At 55.1% G+C, this 20650-nt stretch overlaps 1 protein-coding gene across 1 annotated transcript in view; it reads right to left on the bottom strand.

The window, feature by feature from the left end:
- Positions 1 to 20066, bottom strand: part of PCSK9 (proprotein convertase subtilisin/kexin type 9) — a 28049-nt gene extending 7983 nt beyond the window's left edge. The window contains exons 1-9 of the mRNA XM_012442561.2: positions 19138 to 20066; positions 14915 to 15106; positions 12326 to 12449; positions 6579 to 6712; positions 6214 to 6355; positions 3132 to 3328; positions 1797 to 1980; positions 985 to 1158; positions 215 to 363 (exon numbers count right to left, since the gene is read on the bottom strand). Coding sequence (XP_012297984.2) covers positions 215 to 363; positions 985 to 1158; positions 1797 to 1980; positions 3132 to 3328; positions 6214 to 6355; positions 6579 to 6712; positions 12326 to 12449; positions 14915 to 15106; positions 19138 to 19338 — 1497 coding nt within the window. The 5' untranslated portion in view covers positions 19339 to 20066. The remainder of the gene's footprint in view (positions 1 to 214; positions 364 to 984; positions 1159 to 1796; positions 1981 to 3131; positions 3329 to 6213; positions 6356 to 6578; positions 6713 to 12325; positions 12450 to 14914; positions 15107 to 19137) is intronic.
- Positions 20067 to 20650: the final 584 nt, after the last annotated feature.

Raw genomic sequence — 20650 nt, 5'->3', positions numbered from 1 at the left:
TCCAGGAAACCCTTCCTGCTGTGGCTCTCTCCAGCAGCCCCCAACGGCGTGAGATGAGGAGTGTCCCACTCCCACTCTGACCAGCCCTGTAAGCTTACAGAAGGGCTGGAGTCTGGAGGATGGAGGGGCTTGCTGGGGGTCTCTGAGGGCCCAGTGCTGACACACATGCACGCGCGCGCGCACACACACACACACAAAGGAGGGGTGCAGTCACCTCGATGCGCTCGCCCCGCCGCTTCCCACTCTTGGAGAAACTGGAGCAGCTCAGCAGCTCCTCATCTGGGGCACACCGGGCCGTGGCTGTGGCCATCCGCGTAGGCCCCGAGTGCGCTGACCACACGGTCCTGCAAAACAGCTGCCAACCTGCAAAAAGGGCCCAGGGTGAGGAGGGTGTGCTGGGAGTGAGGGGAGCTCCACCACAGACTCTAGAAAAATCTTTAGTTCATGTGAGAGGAGGGCTTAAAGAACATACTCAACTGTCTCTATAAAAACATGTTATGGCCGGGCGCAGTGGCTCATGCCTGTAATCCCAGCACTTTGGGAGGCCGAGGCGGGTGGATCACGAGGTCAAGAGATCGAGACCATCCTGGTCAACAAGGTGAAACCCCGTCTCTACTAAAAAAATACAAAAAATTAGCTGGGCATGGTGGCGCATGCCTGTAATCCCAGCTACTCAGGAGGCTGAGGCGGGAGAATTGCCTGAACCCAGGAGGCGGAGGTTGCGGTGAGCCGAGATCGCACCATTGCACTCCAGCCTGGGTAACAAGAGGGAAATTCTGTCTCAAAACAAAACAAAACAAAACAAAACAAAACAAAAAAAACATGTTATGAAAATATTGCAAAGCCCTTTCAGAGCCCCATTCTCATTTAATCCTATTTAAGGTGGCATCATCCTCCTTACACAGACAAGGGAGAGGGGAGAGACTGTCAAGGTCACACATACCTGCCAAGCCCCAGCCTTGCCCACCCGGCCATCCTGCTTACCTGCCCCATGGGTGCTGGGGGGCAGGGCGGCCACCAGGTTGGGGGTCAGTACCCGCTGGTCCTCAGGGAACCAGGCCTCATTGATGACGTCTTTAGCAGAGAAGTGGATCAGTCTCTGCTTCAACTCAGTCAGGGTGAGCTCCGGCTCTGCAGACAGCATCATAGCTGCAATGCCTGGTGAAGGGGTGAACGGTGAAAGATGAAGGTAGACTGTCTACCTGCCCCAGCAGGGGACTCCTGCCCATGTGCACACACATACACATACACACAAACACACGTGCACACACACAGACACCAAGCTCTCTTCCCAAAGGTAGACTGTCTACCTGCCCAAGGTGGCCTGGCCCTCCTGCCCCAGCAGGGGACTCCTGCCCATGTGCAAACACACTCACACACACAGACACCAAGCTCTCTTCCGAAAGGTAAGCCACCTACAGTCCCTTACTCGGTAAGGTAAGACAGCCTCTTCTCACACCTCTAAGCCTTGGTAGTTGCTGTCTTATTAGGCAGGTGAACTCCTATTCATCCATCAAGCTCCAGATCAAATGTCCCTCCTCCAAGAAGCCTTCTCTAACCCTCGGGCTGGGCAGGTGCCTCCTCTGGGCTCCCTCTAATACAGGCCTGACCTTATGTTCCCTTGGTGCACTCACCTCCCTCATCAGACTGAGGCACCATGAGGCCTGCCTCATCTCTGGTCCCCCTGCACAGAGCCTGGCACAGGAGGTCCTGGCACAGGAGGTCCCGGCACAAACCCTGACTGCCAAAGGGGCTGTTAGCATCACAGTGGCCGAGGCGGTGGTGGGGTGACTCACCAGCCACATGGGCAGCAGCCTGTGATGTCCCACTCCGAGACACAAAGCAGGTGCTACAGTCGCTGGAGGCACCAATGATGTCCTCCCCCGGGGCAAAGAGGTCCACACAGCGGCCAAAGTTGGTCCCCAAAGTCCCCAGGGTCATTGGCTGGTCCTGGGCATTGGTGGCCCCAACTGTGATGACCTGGAAAGGTGAGGAGGTGGGTGGCAGAGACAGGAGCCCAAGAGAGGGGTTGCAGGGGCAGACTGAGGCCTTGCCAGCTGGGCTGGCCACCTGCTGTACACCTGTTTGGGTCCCATTCAAATGTCTCCTCCTAAAGAAAATCTGACTCCCCAGGCAGAATTCTGGCACCCCTGCCCGCCCTGGTGCTCCCCTCTGTCCCTACCATAGCCAGGCACCATTTCCAATGCTCCTGTGGAGTTTACATTCTACTGGGGGAGAGACAGTAAACAAACAGGAAACTATTCGGTTTATCACGTGGTCCTAAGTGCCACTGGGTGGGAATTAAGAGGGCAAGGCAGAGAAGATGTCATGGGCTTTGTTTGCTTGATGCCTTTAAATTCGGCCGCCAGGGAAGCCTCTTGTAGGCCAGGGAGGGCCTAGGCTACACTGTCAGGTACGCATCTGCTCCGCAATCCCCGCCCCCAGCGCACACGCACGCACATACATGAGTGCGCACACACAGATCTGAAGTTCCAGACTTGAAGTGGAACAAGATTCCTTCCCCTCGATGTCCTGACAACCAGACACACAGTAGATGCCCGGGGAGTGGTGGTCAGAAGAGGAACGGCCACTTCCCCCCAGCTCCTCAGGGCAGAGGCTCCGTGTCTGAGTCCCCGCAGCCACACTGCACCGGGCATGCGGCACACGCTCTGGATGTTCCTCAGGTGAGAGGTCTGAGCCCTCAATTGCTCCCATTCTCATTAGCTTTGCTCAAGTGGTCAGTCATGGAGTCACGGAGGGAGCTGGACAATGGGGAGGCCCTAAAAGTATTGGGCAGAGGACGCAGGGCCTGGGGATGGGTATGGGGAAAGGACGGGTACCGGGAGACTTTCAGGACCGAGAGCGCCCAGGAGGGGCATGGGGGCGTGGCTACATGGGCCCCGCTATGTGGGAGCGTGGCTGGGCCGCTGCTGTTCAGACTCAGGATGATGGAGGTTCCAGCCTCTTTCTCCCCAGCCTCCCGCATGGCGGAGTCACTGACGACTCCTTCCAAAGCCAGAAGGATTCGGCCACAAGAAGCCCACGGGGCCCTCCTGCCTTGGGGCTGCAGCCTCAGCACCCACCTCTCCGCCCTCCGCCCCCGGCCTTGGGGCAGCAGCCTCAGCACCTACCTCGGGAGCCGAGGCTGGGGAGTAGAGACAGGCATCGTCCCGGAAGTTGCCGGCAGCGGCGACCAGCACAACCCCAGCCCTCGCCAGGCTCTGGCAGGCAGCGTTGAGGACCCGGCTGTACCCACCTGCCAGGGGCAGCAGCACCACCAGTGGCCCCACGGGCTGAACCAGCTGGCTTTTCCGAATAAACTCCAGGCCTGGGAGGACAAAGCCAAGGTCACCCCCTGGGGAGACCTGCTCCCCTTCCCCAGCCCCTCCCTTACAGCCACAGAGTGATGGTTAATTTTGGGGATCAACTTGGTGGCCTGATATTTGGTCAAAAGTCAGTGGAAATGCTGCTGCGAAAATATATTTTAGATGTGACTAACATTTAAATCAGAATACTGAGTAAGGCAGGTTACTCTCCATAACGTGGGTGGGCCTCAACTAATCAACTGAAGGCCTTAGGAGAACGGACTGAAGTCTCCCAGGGAAGACAGAATTCTGCCCAGGACTACCTTAGGACTCAATACGGCAACATCAAATTCTGCAGGAATTGCCAGCCTGCCTGGCCTGCCCTGCGGATTTCAGATTTGCCAGCCCCCATGGTCACATGAGCCAATTCCTTGAAACTCTTAATATATACATCCTACCTGTTCTGTTTCTCTGCAGAACCCTGGCCAATACAAACTGGAAGATACTAGCAATTACACCAGCAATCAAACTAGCCAACCCCAGGCCCTTCTGTGTGCCTGGCTCTGTTCTAAGTGTCTAAATATACGAACTTACAGGATCCTCACAATAACCTTATTATCCCTTTCCAGGAAACAGATGAACCTCAGAGGAATGAGAAGGAGTGAGCTGGGCCCTGCCCAACTTCCCCCTGCCAGTCTCTGAGACCGGGCTCAGATGCCCCTCCACCGTGGCCAAAAGTGTTGGATCCACACAAACTCAAACGGAGTCTTGCTTGGCCGCTTCCCAGCTGTGTGGCCCCACCCTCTGTGAAACAGTGACAGCTGCTCCCAGGATTGTCTGAAGAATTGAAAGCCTCCATGCCCAGGGCCCCCATACCATAACTCCCCACCCTTGAGGGTGTGGTTCTCTGGTCTCGGTGGCACTCCACTGCCCCATTTTGGTGCAGACCATGGTCTACCTTATGCTACTGTCACCAATGACAGTTCTAACCCTTTGCCAGCCTGTAAGCTCTGGCCCAGTGGCCTGGAGACTGGGGGCCTAAATCAGCTCTGGCCCTGACGTGCAGGGGGACCTGGAGCTGACAGCTTCTCCCCCGTCAAATGGGGTGTGGGAGCCTTCTGCATCCTGGCCTCTGAGACGTCTCCAGGAGCTGTGGCCAAGGGGGGAGCTGGAATCCCACAGCCATGCTCCTCCTAGGAGACAGCTAGTGAGGCCCCTCACACCACAGAGGGAGGGAGCAGAGTGGCACTCAGTGTGGAGATGAAGAGCAATAGCCACATTTACAGCTACTAGTTATTTATTTATTTATGAGACAGAGTCTCAATCTATTGCCCAGGCTGGATTGCAGTGGCACGATCTCGGCTCACTGCATCCTCCACCTTCAAGCAATTCTCCTGCCTCAGCCTCTCAAGTAACTGGGATTACAGGTGCCCACCACCTGCCCAGCCAATTTTTGTACTTTTAGTAGAGACGAGGTTTCATTATGTTGGCCAGGCTGGTCCCGAACTCCTGACCTCAGGTAATCAGCCCACCTCGGCCTCCCAAAGTGCTGGGATTGCAGGCATGAGCCACTGCACCTGGCCTGCAGCTGCTGGTTATTAAGCACCTACTGTGTGCTTATCTCTTTGCTCAGACTCGACACACAATCACCTGCTTACAGAGGAGGAAATGGCGGTGGCAATGAATGCAATAGTGACTGCTGGGCCCCTGTCCCCTGCCAGGTAATGCAACAGGGGCTTCCCATGCACTGACTGGGACCCCAAAGAAGGGACTTCTCCAGGAAGTCCTCCAGAGGCCAGAGCACCAGGCCTGGGGAAGCCTTTCTGTGAAAGAGCAGCCTCCCCTCCACACACTAACCTTCAGGAACTGGCCTGCCTGAGCCGAGGTCAGTCAATAAAGGAGTGGGACAGGTATGAGGGGTCACCTGATGGGACAGAAGGTTGTTGATTCTTGCCTTTAAAATTCAATATCAAAACCTATACTCTGTAGGAAAGTCTCAGGACAGAACTGGTGGAGCACAAGGCAGACTCCTGGGCTTTCTCAGCCTTTCAAACAGTCCCGTGGGCTGCCTCTGCCAGCTCCAGAGGCAGTGTTTGACCCTGGGGCCTGGGGTTTGCAATGGAAGTCAAGCTGCTGCCCAGAGCCAGTACCTTCCCCAGTGAGGTCACCAGCTTGAGCTGCGTGACCCCGGGCCATCCCCTCCCCTCTCTGGACTGGTTTTATCAACTGTTTAGCAGCTATGGCAAGGCCAGCCCCAGGGCATGCTGTACAAACGCCTTTGCTCAATGTCTGGTCACGGCAGGAAGTCAGGAAGGGACAGCACCCTCCCTCCCTCTTCTCTGTCCACAGGCCCCTGGAGTCCTAGCTCTCAGCTGGACTTCACACGGGGCCTGCCGGGTGGACAAAATGTAGTCACCTGCAAAAGTCTAGAAAAAGTCATCTGCCAGTTCCTCCACCACGTCTGCCTGGCCAGGGTGACCTGCAGGGCCCAGTCATGCAAGTGAGTGAGTCCCCTGGTCTCAGAGGTATATAAGCAGAAGATAGAAAAAGTTTCCTTAAATCACCTCAAGTCCCTCTACATGGAAGATAACATCACAAAAGACATAAAGACGTCACCGGATTTGAAAAGGGGAGCAGTGTGGAATTGTGAAAAGGTCACTGACCCAGGGTCAAGACTGAGCTCCCTGGCTACCTGCATGACCCTCTCAGGGCCTGGGTTTCTTCATCTACACTTGTGGCCTCCGGGGACCCTGCCAGCCCTGACACTCTGGTTCTCTGGCTCTGCGGCAGAGGCTGCCACAGCATTCTTGGTTAGGAGACATTAGCTCTCCCTGGGCCCAGCCCAAGCCACCTCCCAGGCCAGGTCCACGATGGAGAGAGACCAGCACTGTCTGGGGCCATCACTCACCTATGAGGGTACTGCTGACTGTGCCCTTCCCTTGGCAGTTGAGCACGCGCAGGCTACGTAGGCTGGCGCCCTTGGCCACACCAGCATCCCTGCCGCTGACCACCCCTGCCAGGTGGGTGCCGTGGCTGTCACACTTGCTGGCCTGCTCAACCAACAAGAGGAAGACCCCCCGCCATCCCATAACAGATCAGCAGGTAGCTGGATGGACACCCTTCCCACAACTGATGGCAGGGAGGGGACAGTGACAGCTGAGGAGGGGGGCAGCCCAGCAGTACAGCTGCAACGCTCTTGGGGAGCAATCCCCACCCACCTCCAGGATGAGGGTGAGGGCAGAGGCAGCCCTCATGTTGAAGGGCCGTGCTTACCTGTCTGTGGAAGCGGGTCCCGTCCTCCTCGGGCACACTCCCAAAGTCAGTGGCCATGACCCTGCCCTCAATTTCTCGGTGGCTGCTCTGTATGCTGGTGTCTAGGAGATACACCTCTACCAGGCTGCCTCCGTCTTTCCAAGGTGACATTTCAGGGAGAGGAGGGAATGAGCGTGAAGTCAACCTTAGTTAACGCACAGTAAATATATTCACTCATTTAACCTCCAAAAAAATCCTCACGTGCTACATCCTATTCTGTATTTCATAGACAAGGAAAAAGAGGCCTAGAGAGGGCAGGTAACTGTCCAAGGCCGCCAGCTGGCAATGACACTGCCAGGAAGGACCCGAGTAATCCTGCTCCTTCACATTAATGTCAATATGCAACAATAATATGAAGGTTCAAAAAATAGTATTATAGTGTTAAGTAAACCAAGCCCCTATTGTAGCCCTTCACCACTCACTGAGCCTGAGAGAAAGACAAAATTTAAAGACCTAAAGGAGAATAACAGTGATGTCTCGGCACCTGAGCTGGCCGGCTCATTTTAGAGAGAGGAAGCTGGGCTCAGACAGGATGTGTGAGTGTGGGCCTCCTGGCTCCAGGTCCAAGTGCTCCCCACTCCACGAGGCACCAGGAGAGCTCACAGGGGCTGCTTCTGCCTTGCACGAGTCACAGCCTCAGAGAAAACAGTCACCGAGAGCCTGCCCTACACTTCATCACCCCTAATTGGATCCATTTGGATTCTCCAAGAAGCAGGCACTGGGGTAAAAGCTGCAAGAGACCCACGGTGGGAGTCGCCTGCGCAGGACAAAGGTTGGGGTGTGAGAGGACGTAGCAAGAGCTCACAGATGCAAGGCAGGTCCAGCCCGCTGGACCGAGGGGGAGGCAGGAGGAAGGGAAGCAAGGAAGGAGGCACCTCCGCTTCAGCGTGGTTCTCAGAAACTCTCAGCCAGGCCAAAGGAAGACTTGAGGCAGGTTGCTGCGCACAGAGTCCTGCGCCAGTGGAAATGGCCTGGCCCTGGAACCCCTGCAGCCAGGAGAAGCAGGGCCTCAGGTGGAACCAGAGGGCAACCCTGTGGGCTGTCAGTCAACCTGCTCCTGCCCCAGGGTCCTCCTGAGTCTTCTGAAGTGCCATCTGAACAGCACCTCCGTGGCCCCCGCGGTGATCCTCCAAATATGCTGCAGAGTAGAGATTCTCATTTCAGGACAGGCGAGCAAGTGCAGGAGGCTCAGGACGTGTACTCGCTTCTTATGGCTTTGGTAACAAATTCCCAAACTCAACTGCGAAGGCTCCAGGGGAGAACCCTGCGTCACCTCTTCCCGCTTCTAGTGGCTGCTGGTGCTCCCTGGCTTGTGGCCACATTTCTCCAATCTCCGCCTCTGTCTCCACGTGGCCCCTCCTGTGTGTCTCAAATCTCCCTCCACCTTTCTCTCATAAAGACACATCATTGGGCTTACAGCCCACTGCAGAATCCAGATGATGCCATCTTGAGATGCTCAATTACATCTACAAAGACCTTTTCTCCAAATAAGGCCAGGCTCACAGGCTCTGTCTGGGTGCATGGGTCTGTGGGGGCCGCTACTTAGCCCACTACAGAGCAATTCAGTGGCTGCTCTGAGATCCCACACTAATTTCAGGCAAGGTCAGCCCCTAGCCTTGCGTCTTCCCATCCACCCACTATGCCATTAGGGCTGGGCAAGGCAGTCAGTTCCCAGCCTGCACACACACCGTCCACCCTGCCCTACAGCCTCCAGTCTTGGCAGGAAGCTCCACTGGTCAGTACCCGTGAGCACTTTGGTGACTTCTATAGCATGCTAGCAGGTCCTCAGCAGTCTACCTCTCCTCCCAGGCCATGGGATAAGGCAGAGTCCTTGCTCTCTGAGTGTGTTAGTTTTCACGCATCAGTGGGCATCTACCAGTGCCTGGTACTATGCTGGGAAGGGGTGGCTGAGAGTGCTGTGAGCTCCCACCCAAAGACATCGGAGACCAAAGGGTGCTGGTCCCCCTAGAGGAACCACTAGATATTGAGCTGGGCTGTGGAATGTCAAAGGGGCAGACACATGACAAGGTGGGCAGAGGCCCATAAGCCATGGCCAGTGTGCTCCTGTCAGAGGTCCCGTGCTGGCTGCAGGGGACACAGGTGCTCAGGAAGCAGCCCAAGGTTCTCCCTCAAGAGCTTCCAGGCTGACGGGACAACTGGATACATTGGCAGACAGCCTGCAGGACACAGGCTCATCTAGAAGACAGCCCCGGGGCCGCTTCCCTCCCTGGACAGAAGCCACAGAATGCACATCGAGCAGAAGGCCCACTGGGCAGGCTTCCAGTCTATGCTCCTCGTCGTGGGCGAGGAGTGAGCTGAGGCTGCAGCTACATTAGCCCAGGTGAGAGTCCTTTCTGGGCCCACCTGTGCTCGGGACCACTATCTGCTCCAGGAGCTGTACCTGGGTTCCGCTGCAAGATGATGTGACCATGGTGAAGTCATATCCCTGGGCTTGGGGTGTGGCCCCAGCGGCAGGTGGAAGCTCGGGGAGGCAGCCCCACCCTTCTAAATGCAGGCAGTTCCTGCCCGCCCATACCAGCCCGCTGTCCTGGGACAGGGTTAGGAGGCTGCAAGCATGGCCAGCAGAGGGCAGGTGGGCCTGGCGAAGGGGCAGGGTGAACTCAGTGTCTTGGTAAGACACTACCAGGAGAGAGGCTATAAGCCTGGAACACCCACACACAGCCCACGACCCCACCATGGCCTCCACATCTGGAGCAAAAGCACAGGCCAAGACCCCTGCAGGAACCTCCTTGGGCTTCCTTCCAATGAGAGGCTGGAAAGGGGCCCAGCTTGGATAGGACACAGGGCCCCCAGGCCATTTCCTAGGCCCCCCTCCATCCTCCAACCACCCCCACCCCCATGTGAGACAGGGGCTGCTACTGTTCCCTGTGACAGCATGGCAAGGTGACCTTAAGAAGAGCCATCATTCTCAGGGGCAAAGAGGCCTTGGAGTGGCCTCTTCCAGCCTCTGGTTTGCTACAGAAAGCTCTGTGGCCTCTGGCAGGTGGGAGCCCAGTCCTGCTTGCATACCTCCAGAGCAGGGAGCTCATCCCCTCTCACCAGGCAGTCCTGCCATGCCTGAAAAGCTCAGACTCTGGCCGAGTTCTTCCTTTCACATCTGCCCTGGAGGCCACCCAGGCCCTGCTGGTCTCACCTGCCTCAGTTCCTTCTGCACAGCTTCTGTCCTTGTTCATTCCTCTGCTGGGACACCGTCCCCTTTGCCTGGTTAATAATGCCCCCGCAGGTCTTGGCTGGAACAGCGCTTCCTCCAGGAAGTCTTTCCTGACCCCTCTGCCAGTTACACATGCTCACAGCTGCCTGCACTCCTTCAGAGCTCTCAGCCCAACCAGAACTAATCTGTGCCAAGTAGTATTTGTTTAAGGAATGGATTGATCTTCTGGATACACTGTTGGGGACAGAGACCACATCCCCCACATTCATCTTTGTACCCCCTGCACCTAATATGGTGCCTAGCACACAGTGGGTGCTCAAGACATTATTGTTGAATGGTAAGAAAAAAAAGCAGGGCTAAAATCACAGCACCTCACTCAATACCTGATAGATAATTGCGTGCTACAGCAATAACTCATTTAACCCTCTAAACAGCCCCCCAGGGTGAGGGTTATCATTACCTCCCTTTTGCAGAGGACCTGAGGCTCAGAGAGGGTGAGTGACATATGCAAGGTCACACAGTTAGGAGTGCAGGGTCTGGGTCTGAGGGCGGCAGCCAGCTCCAGTGCCCATGCTCGTGGCCTCCCCGTGAGTGAAGAGGCTGCTGCTCCGCCCAGCCAGCCTGCCCCACGCCAGCCCAGCAGCTCTGGGAGGGCTTCCTCCAGCCAAAACCTTGATGTGACTCCAGAAGGGGTTCCACACCCCTGCCTGCCATTTCTACCACTTCCCACAGCCACTTGAGGGAAGTGGGGAGGGGGTAATCCACGGGCATCCTAGTGGGAGGAAAGGACCCTGTGTCTGCTTCTAGCCCAAGGGAGAGGAGGGAACAGTGGCTGCCAAAGAGATATGCTCACATCCAAACCCCTACAACCTGTGGCTGTGACCTGATTTGGAAAAAGGGTCCTTGCAGCTGTGGTTAAGGTTCTCCACATGAGATCAGCCTGCATCATCGGGTGGACCCAAAATCCAACAAGTGTCCTTAAGAGACAGTGAAGAGGAGAGAGACCCGGAGAAGGCTGTGTGAACACAGACGCTGAGATGGGAGTGCTGCCGCCGTTGGGATATGGAAGAGACGAGAGAAGCTTCTCCCCCGGAGCCCCCAGGGAGAATGTGGGCCCACCGCAGTTGATGCAGGCTTTTGTCCCCCAGGACTGCAGAGAATCATCTTGTTCCAGCTGAGGGTGTGGTACTTTGTCACAGCAGTGCTAGGAAGCTAACCTGGGGGGCAAGATCTTCTCGCTCTTCTACTGGGACCGGGGTCTCTGTGACCCTCTGCCAGTGTCCCTCTCAGTCTCTGATATTAGCCTGCTCCGGGAGGTCCCTGAGGCACCGATGTGAAGTGCAGGGGCTCCAGGACTCCACTGAAGAGGTCTGGCCTGGTTGGAAAGGAACAGGCTCTTGCTACACAGGAGCCTATCCTCTCCCTGGCCACAGGCGGCCCAGGCCAGGTCAGCACACACAACCAGCCAGGCCCCTCACCTCCGCTGCTGACACCCTGGCCAGATGTCCCCCCTACACACCCTATCTCCACACCCTGCCCACCAGCTCTGATCGTCGCCATGGCAGCAACTCAGAAGCCTCCCAACTTGTCAGTTCCAAAAGCATTTGCACATCCTTCACCTCACTGGAGTCTCACAGCAACCTATGAGGACAGGGACAGGGTTATGTGCCCATTTTACAGATGAGGAAGGTGAGGCTCATAGAAGCAAGTGGCTTCCCAAGACCCCACAAGAACCAGTAAGGGGTGGAAGCTGAGTTCACCCCAAGCTCAGCGTCCTGGCCCCATGTTGCATGGACTCACCACACTGCATCGTCTCTGCATGAGACCCAGACCTCACACCAGAGCACCTCAAACTTAACACAGTCCGGTGAGAACCCTTCATCCTCTCCTCAGACCAGGTGCATCTAGAGTCTTCCCCGACTAAATAATTGCCACCTGCAAGGCCCTGCTAGAATGCAGACCGTTTTCCTTGGCCTCGCCTCCTCCCTCCCCCCATAGCCAGGCTACACCAGGCAGAGGGAAGAGTGGAAGGAAAGGCCTAGAGGGAAGACACAAAGTGGCCCTTGCAGGGAGCCCCACAAAGCCTAATGGAGCTGGAGGCAGGTGGAGCAGCACAACAGGAAGCTAGGCAGGGCCCCCAGACTGGGCTGTGTCTGTCCCTTTAGGGTCTGGTCCAGTCTGCAGGGCACTGGGAGTTCTGGAGACCTGGGGGCTCTAGGTAGAGTCAGCATCAGATTAGCCCTCTCCCCAAGGTAAGTGGAGCCTGCTGGGCCATTCCAAATGGAAAGAAAAGGAAAACAAGAGAGAAGGAGGAAGAGAGGATCATTTAAGGAAAGACTTTTGCGTTTGTGGAGCAGAAGGCAGGCAGGCAGTGTGGGCTGCAGAGGTTGGGGATGGGACAGAAGAAAAGGGGTCAGTGGAGGTGCTGAGTCCCAAAGCCTCTGAGAGGTAGAAACCACTGGCAGGGAGGCGAGGCCAGAGCAGAGCAAACAAATTCAGCTTAGAAGAGGAGGGAAGGCACAGAGGGGGGTCTTACTGGGAGGCTGGTATTCATCCGCCCGGTACCGCGCAGGGGTGATCCGCTCCAGGTTCCACGGGATGCTCTGGGCAAAGACAGAGGAGTCCTCCTCGATGTAGTCGACATGGGGCAACCTCAGGGCCTGCAGAAGCCAGAGAGGCCAGGGGCCTCTGCTTAAGCCATTTGGACAGCAGCAAACACAGCCACAGCCCAGCCTCACCTGATTAAACCTGTCCCCACATCCCAGCCCAGCAGCCTCCCACCTTGTCCCGGCAGACCTCAGACTTTGTTCCTGACTCCCTCCTGGTGCCCTGGAGGACAGACTAGAAGCCGGAGTTTTCTCACTCCTTGCTCAGGCTGGGAACCCAGCACTCCCGTATCTCTGCAACACAACCTGGCACAGAGGATTCCTTTTAGGAAGGATTCTAAACTTGACATCTCATCTGGGAGCCAGGCTGTGCCAAGGCTCTGGGCAGGGCGGACATGGAGCGAAAACTCAGCCTTGGACTCCATGCCTAAATCATGACATAACAGCACTGGCAATTCTGTCTGTCCTCCAGTCTATTCCCATCCTTTTCCCGCATGCTCAGTGCAAACTGCAGCACCAGCTCCCTTGCACAGCTTCCAGTTGGGCTCAGCCAATGGGAGGCACCAGCAGGAGTTGTAGGGGCAAGAGTGCATCTGCAACTGGGAGTAATGACTCACACCTGTAATCCCAGCACTTTGGGAGACTGAGGCAGGCAGATCACCTGAGGTCAGGAGTTCGAGACCAGTCTGGCCAACATGGTGAAACCCCGTCTCTACTAAAAATACAAAAATTAGTCTGACATGGTGGTGCATGCCTGTAATCCCAGCTACACGGGAGGCTGAGGCATGAGAATCCCTTGAACCTGGGAGGTGGAGGTTGCAGTGAGCTGATATTGTGCCATTGCACTCCGGCCTGGGTGACAGAGACTCTGTCTCAAAAAAACAAAAAAAAAGTGTGCATCTGCCCCACTGCCTCCCTGCTGCCCAACTCCCTGCACTTGGCAAGTGCTGAACCCTCAGGTGACTCCCCATGGGCAGCCTCTTCATGCCACCAGCTCCAGCTGGGCAGAGGGAAAACTATTCCCGCTCCTTATCCTTCAGACCTAGGTGGCAACAGCTTCCTGCCATAACTGGTCCCTGGATGCCTTGCTATTCCCAGAGGCTTCTTAACCTGTGCACACTTCAGCGAGTACCTAGCATCTCCTGAATGCTTCACGATCTCATTTAGTCCTTAAAAGAATGTTCCCATTATTATGCCTGATTTACAGATAGGGGAATGAGGCTCAGAGAGGTGAAGGCATTTGCCCAGGGTTCGACAAACCAATAAGGAGCTCGGTGGGACTCGAACCAGGCTGGTATGATGCCCAGCTTGAAGCCTGGCTCTCGATAGCAAATGTCTGCAGCCTTCTGCTCAGCCTCCTCTCCTCTGAGCAGCTGCTCCGGCCTGTGTGACTTGTGCCTGTCATCTGGTGCTATGCGGGCACCTTCTTCGTCCCTCCCCAGTGCTGAGCACATTGTCCCATAGCCAGCGGTACTGGCAGCCACTGGTCAGTCTCTCCTTCTGAACTGTAAGCTCAAGGGAAAGGCCTGGGCTGTGTCACATTCGCCTCTGCAGCAAACAGCAGGCGCTTGGGAAATGTGTGTTGAGTAGACTGTTGGAAGGCATTAACTTGTCAGCCTCCTCTGCTTAGACTCCAGGTTCCCAAGGCAGGGACCCTGTCAATCCCTGTTGTGGCCCCACAGGACTTGGTATGTGGTAGCTGTTCAGCCACTGGATGCTGAGCTGATTACCCATGGGGCAGTAGTGCAGTGCAGCTAGGAGACCCAGGTCCAGACTCCGACCTGCCCATCATGCTGTGTGACCTTGGACAAGAGCCTGGGCCCCGCTGTCTGCAGGAGGCTGAGAAGCACCCACCCCCGCCATGGGGAGATTCAGTGTGAAAATGACACATGTTCTCATCAAGAGGCCAGGGAAAGGGGTGGGCTAGAAGGTGGGGCAAAAACAAAACCAAAGAAGTTTTTCTTAGGATTTAAAGCACTAGGGCCAGGGTGAGGAGAATACCCAGTCCCCTTTCTGTCCTTCCACCAAAGATGTGACATCCAGGAGGGAGGAGAGCCACTGTGTGCTAGAGAAGAAACTTTACTCTGGATAGGAGCAGCTTCAATGAAATTTTGGACCCTTGAGTCATGCTTTTTTATCAAATGACTCAGGCTCCATTGAACATCCCAGGGCCTGTCCCTATGGGTTCCCATAGGCAGCAGATGCATTGACACAAGAAAGGCTGGCGGGCAGACCACTAGGTTTGATCCAGGCTCTACCCCTAGCCACCTGTGTGGTCCCTTCTGAACTTTGGTCTCATCTTTCAAATGAAGATGGACATACCACTGGGGCATGGCCGGGCTTAAAGGCATTCTATACAGAAAGCCAGTAGTTGCTGTGCTTGGTACCCAGTAAGTGCTCAATGCATACTTGCTGTCTCCTCCTGATTTTCAGCAGTGGGCCTACTAAGCACAGTCCCCAGCATATATGCAGTGGCCCAACCCTATCGGGAAGTGTCATTACCAAAAAGCGTGGCTCACCAGCTCCAGCAGGTCGCGGCTCATCTTCACCAGGAAGCCAGGAAGAAGGTCGTGGAAGACATGCAGGAGCTTGATGAGGTATCCCCGGCGGGCAGCTTGGGCCTGCAGGCGGCGGGCGGTGCGCTCTGGCTGCGAGCGGTGGGTATCCTCCTTCAGCACCACCACATAGGTGCCGGGCAGCCTCCAGGGCTCCTGACCCCATGCAAGGAGGAACACGATGACATGGAAGAAATCCGGCAAACCCTACCTGTACTTTATCTCACCCCTACTTACAAATTAGAATTACAACAAAAAAGACACCACAGAGTACAGGAAATGATAAAGAAGTTACCAAATGCAGACCAAAAAGCAAATTTAAAAACTTATATAGGCCAACTATTATTATTCACATAGTTATAGAACACTGCCAAATGTGGCAGTCAGGCAGAAATGGGAACCATGAGTCACACTGGAAAACAGGTTCTCCTCTGTACCTGCACCCAGCTCTCTATGGGCCTGGCCATCCCTGGAGGCCCTGCCCAAAGGCCACCCCCTCCCCCATGCCGCAATCAGAATAAATTGAGGGAGAGACTCATGGGCTTGGACGTCAGGAAACCGTGGACCTGCATTCCAGCTCCAATGTTTACTGTCTGTGCAGCCATGAGTAAGTCACTCAACCTCTCTGAGCCTCATGTAGCTCCACCGTATTATAGAGACCATAGTACCTATGATATAGGCCTGCTGGGAAGGTCAGGAGTGATGGTAGTATAAATCTCCCAGCTGAATGCTCTAGAAATGCAGGCAGAAGGGATGACTAAGAGAGCAAAGGCAACACTTCTTTTTTTTTGAGATGATGTTTCCCTCTTGTCGCCCAGGCTGGAGTGCAATGGCGCAATCTTGGCTCACCGCAACCTCCACCTCCCAGGTTCAAGCAATTCTCCTGTCTCAGCCTCCTGAGCAGCTGGGATTACGGGAGTGCGCCACCATGCCCAGCTAATTTTGTATTTTTAGTAGAAACAGGGTTTCTCCATGTTGGTCAGGCTGGTCTTGAACTCCCCACCTCAGGTGATCTGCTCGCCTCAGCCTCCCAAAGTGCTGGGATTACAGGTGTGAGCCACTGCACCCGGCAGCAACACTTCTTAAAGAGACAGTAGTCAGGGCCACTGTCTTAGTTCTCTCGTGTTGCTATATAAAGGAATACCTGAAGGTGGGTAATTTATAAGGAAAAGGGATTTAGCCAGCTCCTGGTTCTGCAGGTTCTCCAGGAAGCTTGGCACCAGCATCTGCTTCTGGTGAGGGCCTCAAGCTGCTTCCACTGATGGCAGAAGGTGAAAGGGAGCCTGCATGTGTCGAGATCAGTCATATGGCAAGAGAAGAAGCAAGAGAGAAGGGAGGGAGGTGCCAAGCTCTTTTTAATAATCAACCTTCAAGGGAAATAAGAGGGAGAACTTACTCCTTATCACAAGGATGGCACCAAGCCTTTCACGGGAGTTCCTCCCCCACGACCCAGACATCTCCCATTAGGCCCCACTTCCAACACTGGGGAGCTAATTTCCACATGAGATTTGGAGGGGACAAACAAACTATAGCAGCCACTGTCTGCAGATGACTTGTTTGGTTTTAGCTCTTGTCTGCTCCAACTGCTCTCAAGCAGACACACCTGCTCAAGGCGTCTTGTCTGCAAGAAAGAACTGACTCCTCACCACCTAATGGATCGAATCCAAACTCCATGCTCCTCCTGGGCCCCTACCTCAGCCCACCTTTGCAGCCTCATCACCCACATCTCTGTATATATGCATCTTGGACTCCAGTCAGAGTAGAACAGAGTCCACCCCCTTTACCCAAAGCCTTAGGGCCAAATCAGCTTTGAACCTCAGACTTGTTTGGATTTTAGAAAGGCAGTAATGGGCAATCAGAGAGTCTGCTTGGAGGAATCTGGAGCTGCATACTGTAATCTGTGCAGCAAAATATATGAATATGCATATTCACACAAATGGGTTAAAAATAATCTCATGTCAGTTCATGTCAGGTGCTATCATCAAATAAATCACAAAAAACCTTTCAGTTTTCAGAACATTTTACATTTCAGAAGATGGATAAAGAACTGTGGAGGCTGGGTGCGGTGGCTCACACCTACAGTCCCAGCACTTTGGAAGGCCGAGGTGGGCATATCACCTAAGGTCAGGAGTTTGAGACTGGCCTGGCCAACATGCTGAAACCCCATCTCTACTAAAAATATAAAAATTAGCCAGGCGTGGTGGCAGGAGAATCACTTGAACCCAGGGGGCAGAGGTTGCAATAAGCTGAGACCATGCCATTGCACTCCAACCTGGGCAACAAGAGGGAAACTCCATCTCAAAAAAAAAAAAGAAAAAGAACTGTGGCATGTGCTCCTTATCCTCCACCTCTGGCTTTCCCAGCTTTGTTCATGGTACCTCCTACTCTTAGAATAAAATTCTCCTGACACTGTCATTGCTAAACTCCTACTAATGCTTCAAAGACCCATCTAAAATGCCTTTTGCTAAATAAAAATTGAATGAATTGGGAGACTACACTGTGCAGTGGAATGTGAGTTCTGAAAACCCAGTTCTAATGCACTCGGGATGCACCTCCTTTTTCTGGGCCTTAATTTCTCATGACTAAAAGAAAAGGATTGGTCTAAAAATCCTTTTCTGCTTGCCAAAAAACATTTTCATTCTAATTTTGAGTCCCACAAAATATCCATTGAATGAATGAATAAATAAACTTGAGGAGGTGTGTGTTCCAAATTTCCACCAGAGAAGAAACATGCCCAAGGGCTTGGTTCAGGTGGTCATGCAGCCTCTGCCTACTCACCTCTCAGGATGGGGTACTCGCTACTTCCAGAACAGGTTTTTTGGAGCAGTGGTAATTTGATATGTCCCTTCTTATCATGGACACAACCCCACAACCTCCGTCTAGAAGGTCAAAGGCGCAGGGAACAAGGAAGAGAGCTATACTGAGCTGAGTAAGGGCACGCCATCCTGCCACTCAGCACACTCAGACAGAAGGGTGGGCCGGCAGCTGTGAGTGGCAGAATTTTCCCCTCTGCCCCAGGAGCTGTGGTTTGGAGACGATGTCACCAACAGGTCACACCGCAGACAGGGACAAAACTGCAAGTAATCCCTCCCTGGGCTTGCATCATGAGGTCACTCGGGGTCAACAGAACTTTCCCTCATCTCCCCACCTGCTGCCACTGAACACTTAGGGAGGATTGTCGCTTCCCTTTTAAAGATCAGGCAATGGAGCTCAAGGTTAGGTGACTCGTCAGGCACCACAGCTAGTGAGCTAGTGAGAGGAAGGCAGGATTCAGACCCAGATCTGACTCTAAGCTGGGGGACACAGAACCTCAGCCAAGTCCTGGGCTGGTAATACTTAGAAAAAAACTAGCGGCCCCGCCCCGGAAAGAAGCTTCCCAGAGCCTGAGGGCCTGATGCAGGCAGAGTTGTTGAGCAAACTCGCCCCCGCCATCGGCAGCCAGGCAGCCAGCGGGGCTGGGGCTCAGCTCCGGGGTCCCAGCACCAGGCGCGCCACCTCTGGCCCCAGAGCACCAAGGGCCCTTCCCTGCCTGAGTTCTAAAGGACACCAATGGGCCTCGAGAATAACTCCGCCCCTACTGCCCCGGCCCTTCAGCTGGTTCTTTTCTTCAGCTGAAACAGATGGACTCTTAGAGCATGAGTTCTGGGTCCATAAAGAAATTGCCTCGCGCTCCCAGCGTCTGTCGTCCTTCCCACCCCGCCCCTGTCTCGGCTCCAGGCCCTTCACCCTCCACTGCCCATATTTAACCAAACCAAATCAGAACGCACAATAATAGCAAGCCCGCTTCCTCTGCGCCCGGTGCCGTTCCCAGTGCGTTCCAGGCATTAACTCCTTCACCCACCTGTGCGGCGGCGGGGCGGAAAGTGAAATCTGGGCAGGAGATCCTGGCAGTGCTCTGCTAGCCCTCTCTTGGCCTCCCAGTCTCCCACCCCCGCGAACCTTCCCACTGATTAGCGCAGCCGCACGCCCCAGCGCGTCCCCAAAGAGCCGACTGTCCCCTCTCTCCACCACGACCCGTCCTCCCCTGCCGCCTTGCCTGCAGTCCCAAAGATCGTGGCAAGCAAAGAGCCCTCGGAGACCTGCTCTCCACTCCCTTACATGGGAGGAAACTGAGGCCCGAGAGGAAACAGCACACCTGACCGTCCCGGCTGCAGGTTCGCCCTGGCCTCCCACCCCTGAGCCCTCACCTTGGCGCAGCGGTGGAAGGTGGCGGTGGCTCCGTGCTGGAGCGCGTCGGCCAGGCCGTCCTCCTCGGAACGCAAGGCTAGCACCAGCTCTTCGTAGTCGCCGTCGTCGTCCTCCTGCGCACGGGCGCCTGCGGGGCCCAGGAGCAGCAGCAGCAGCAGTGGCAGCGGCCACCACAGCTGCCTGAAGCTGACGGTGCCCATCAGGGCTAAAGGAGAGGTTGCGGTCCTGGAGAGGAGACCTAGAAGCTGTGCGCGATCCACGCCCGCGGCGCCTTGTGCCTTGCAGTGGGGAGGACTGTGCAGGAGCTGGAGTTCAGGGGCAGGGCGTGCGAAGGGGCGCGCGAAGTCCTGGCTGGAAGCTGTGCGCTGCAATGACGCGTCCCGGCCCAAGACAGTCTCACTGCCTGGCTCACTCCTCCAGGCTCAGACCCTGAACTGAGCGGCGACGCCCGCCTGCAACCCTGCGCGCCTCGACGCCACTGCGGAAACCTAGGATGTGGGTGCTTGAAGCCTGGGGCGCGGAGATCACGCCACCAGAGCCCCATCGGACGATCCTATCTGATTAAACATTAACGGAACCCCCGGACTGGAGGATCAGGTTTCGGCCTCGCCCTCCCCAAACAGCGTCAGATCACGCGCAGAGGGAAGAAAAAAATTCCCAAATCCTAACTGGGTGGAAGGCAGCCGGCGCTCTGGAGGCACCTCCTCTCCCGCCTCTCACCCTGCGTGGGAGTTCTGCTGGGCCTAACTTTTCAGTGTTTCCTGGGTCCTTCTTGTCACCTGCGGACCAGTAAACCTTCTGAATCAATCCTACTGTGGACTCCTCACTCCCTACCGCATTCTTTCCACCGGCCTTAACCTGCCTGGCAGCCTTCTAAACTTAGCCTGGATCCCCTCCCACCTCTGCCCTTTATGCACCCTGCACACTGACCTTACCAACTAGCTGTTGCTTGAAGATACTGCTTGCTTTTGATATCCAGCCTACATGCATTTCAAGGGATTTATATTGCAAAGATTCAGGTTTTAAGTTTGCAAAGACTTCATATAGGTACATTCAGAATTCCATGGCAGGGACAAGCTCAGTGTTTCAAAAGATTCGATTTGCAAAGATTCCTTTTACACACCATGTTCAAGAACTCAACTGGACAAGCATCCAGTAAACACCTATTGTGTACCAGGCAGGAGGATGAAAAGGGGAAAGAGAGCCCCTGGCCTCAGATTGTACATGTGGCATGACATGAGGCTTGCTCTTTCTGGAAGGGTGGTCAATACTGGGAAGAAACAAAGGAGGCTTTATGATTCCCCCTTGCAGATGCACAGCAGATTCTGAGTGAAATGACCTGCTCTGAATCTAGGTGCCGGAGTCCAAAGTTGGTGCCCTTTCCACTTTGTTTGCAAAGACCACACTCCTGAGAGCCAGTGCACAAAGACTGTGCTGCCAGAAGTTGACAGTGGCTCCATGAGGTAAGGTCAGAGCTATCCCCACTGAGCCCACCATCATAGCACAGAGTAG

The sequence above is a fragment of the Aotus nancymaae genome, unplaced genomic scaffold (genome assembly GCF_030222135.1).
Source record: "Aotus nancymaae isolate 86718 unplaced genomic scaffold, 86718_ANA_hifiasm-v0.15.2.pri h1tg000007l, whole genome shotgun sequence".
In the NCBI taxonomy this organism is placed as follows: Eukaryota; Metazoa; Chordata; class Mammalia; order Primates; family Aotidae; genus Aotus; species Aotus nancymaae.
The sequence above is the reverse complement of the archived record's forward strand: the minus strand, read 5'-3'. Positions and strand labels throughout refer to the sequence as shown.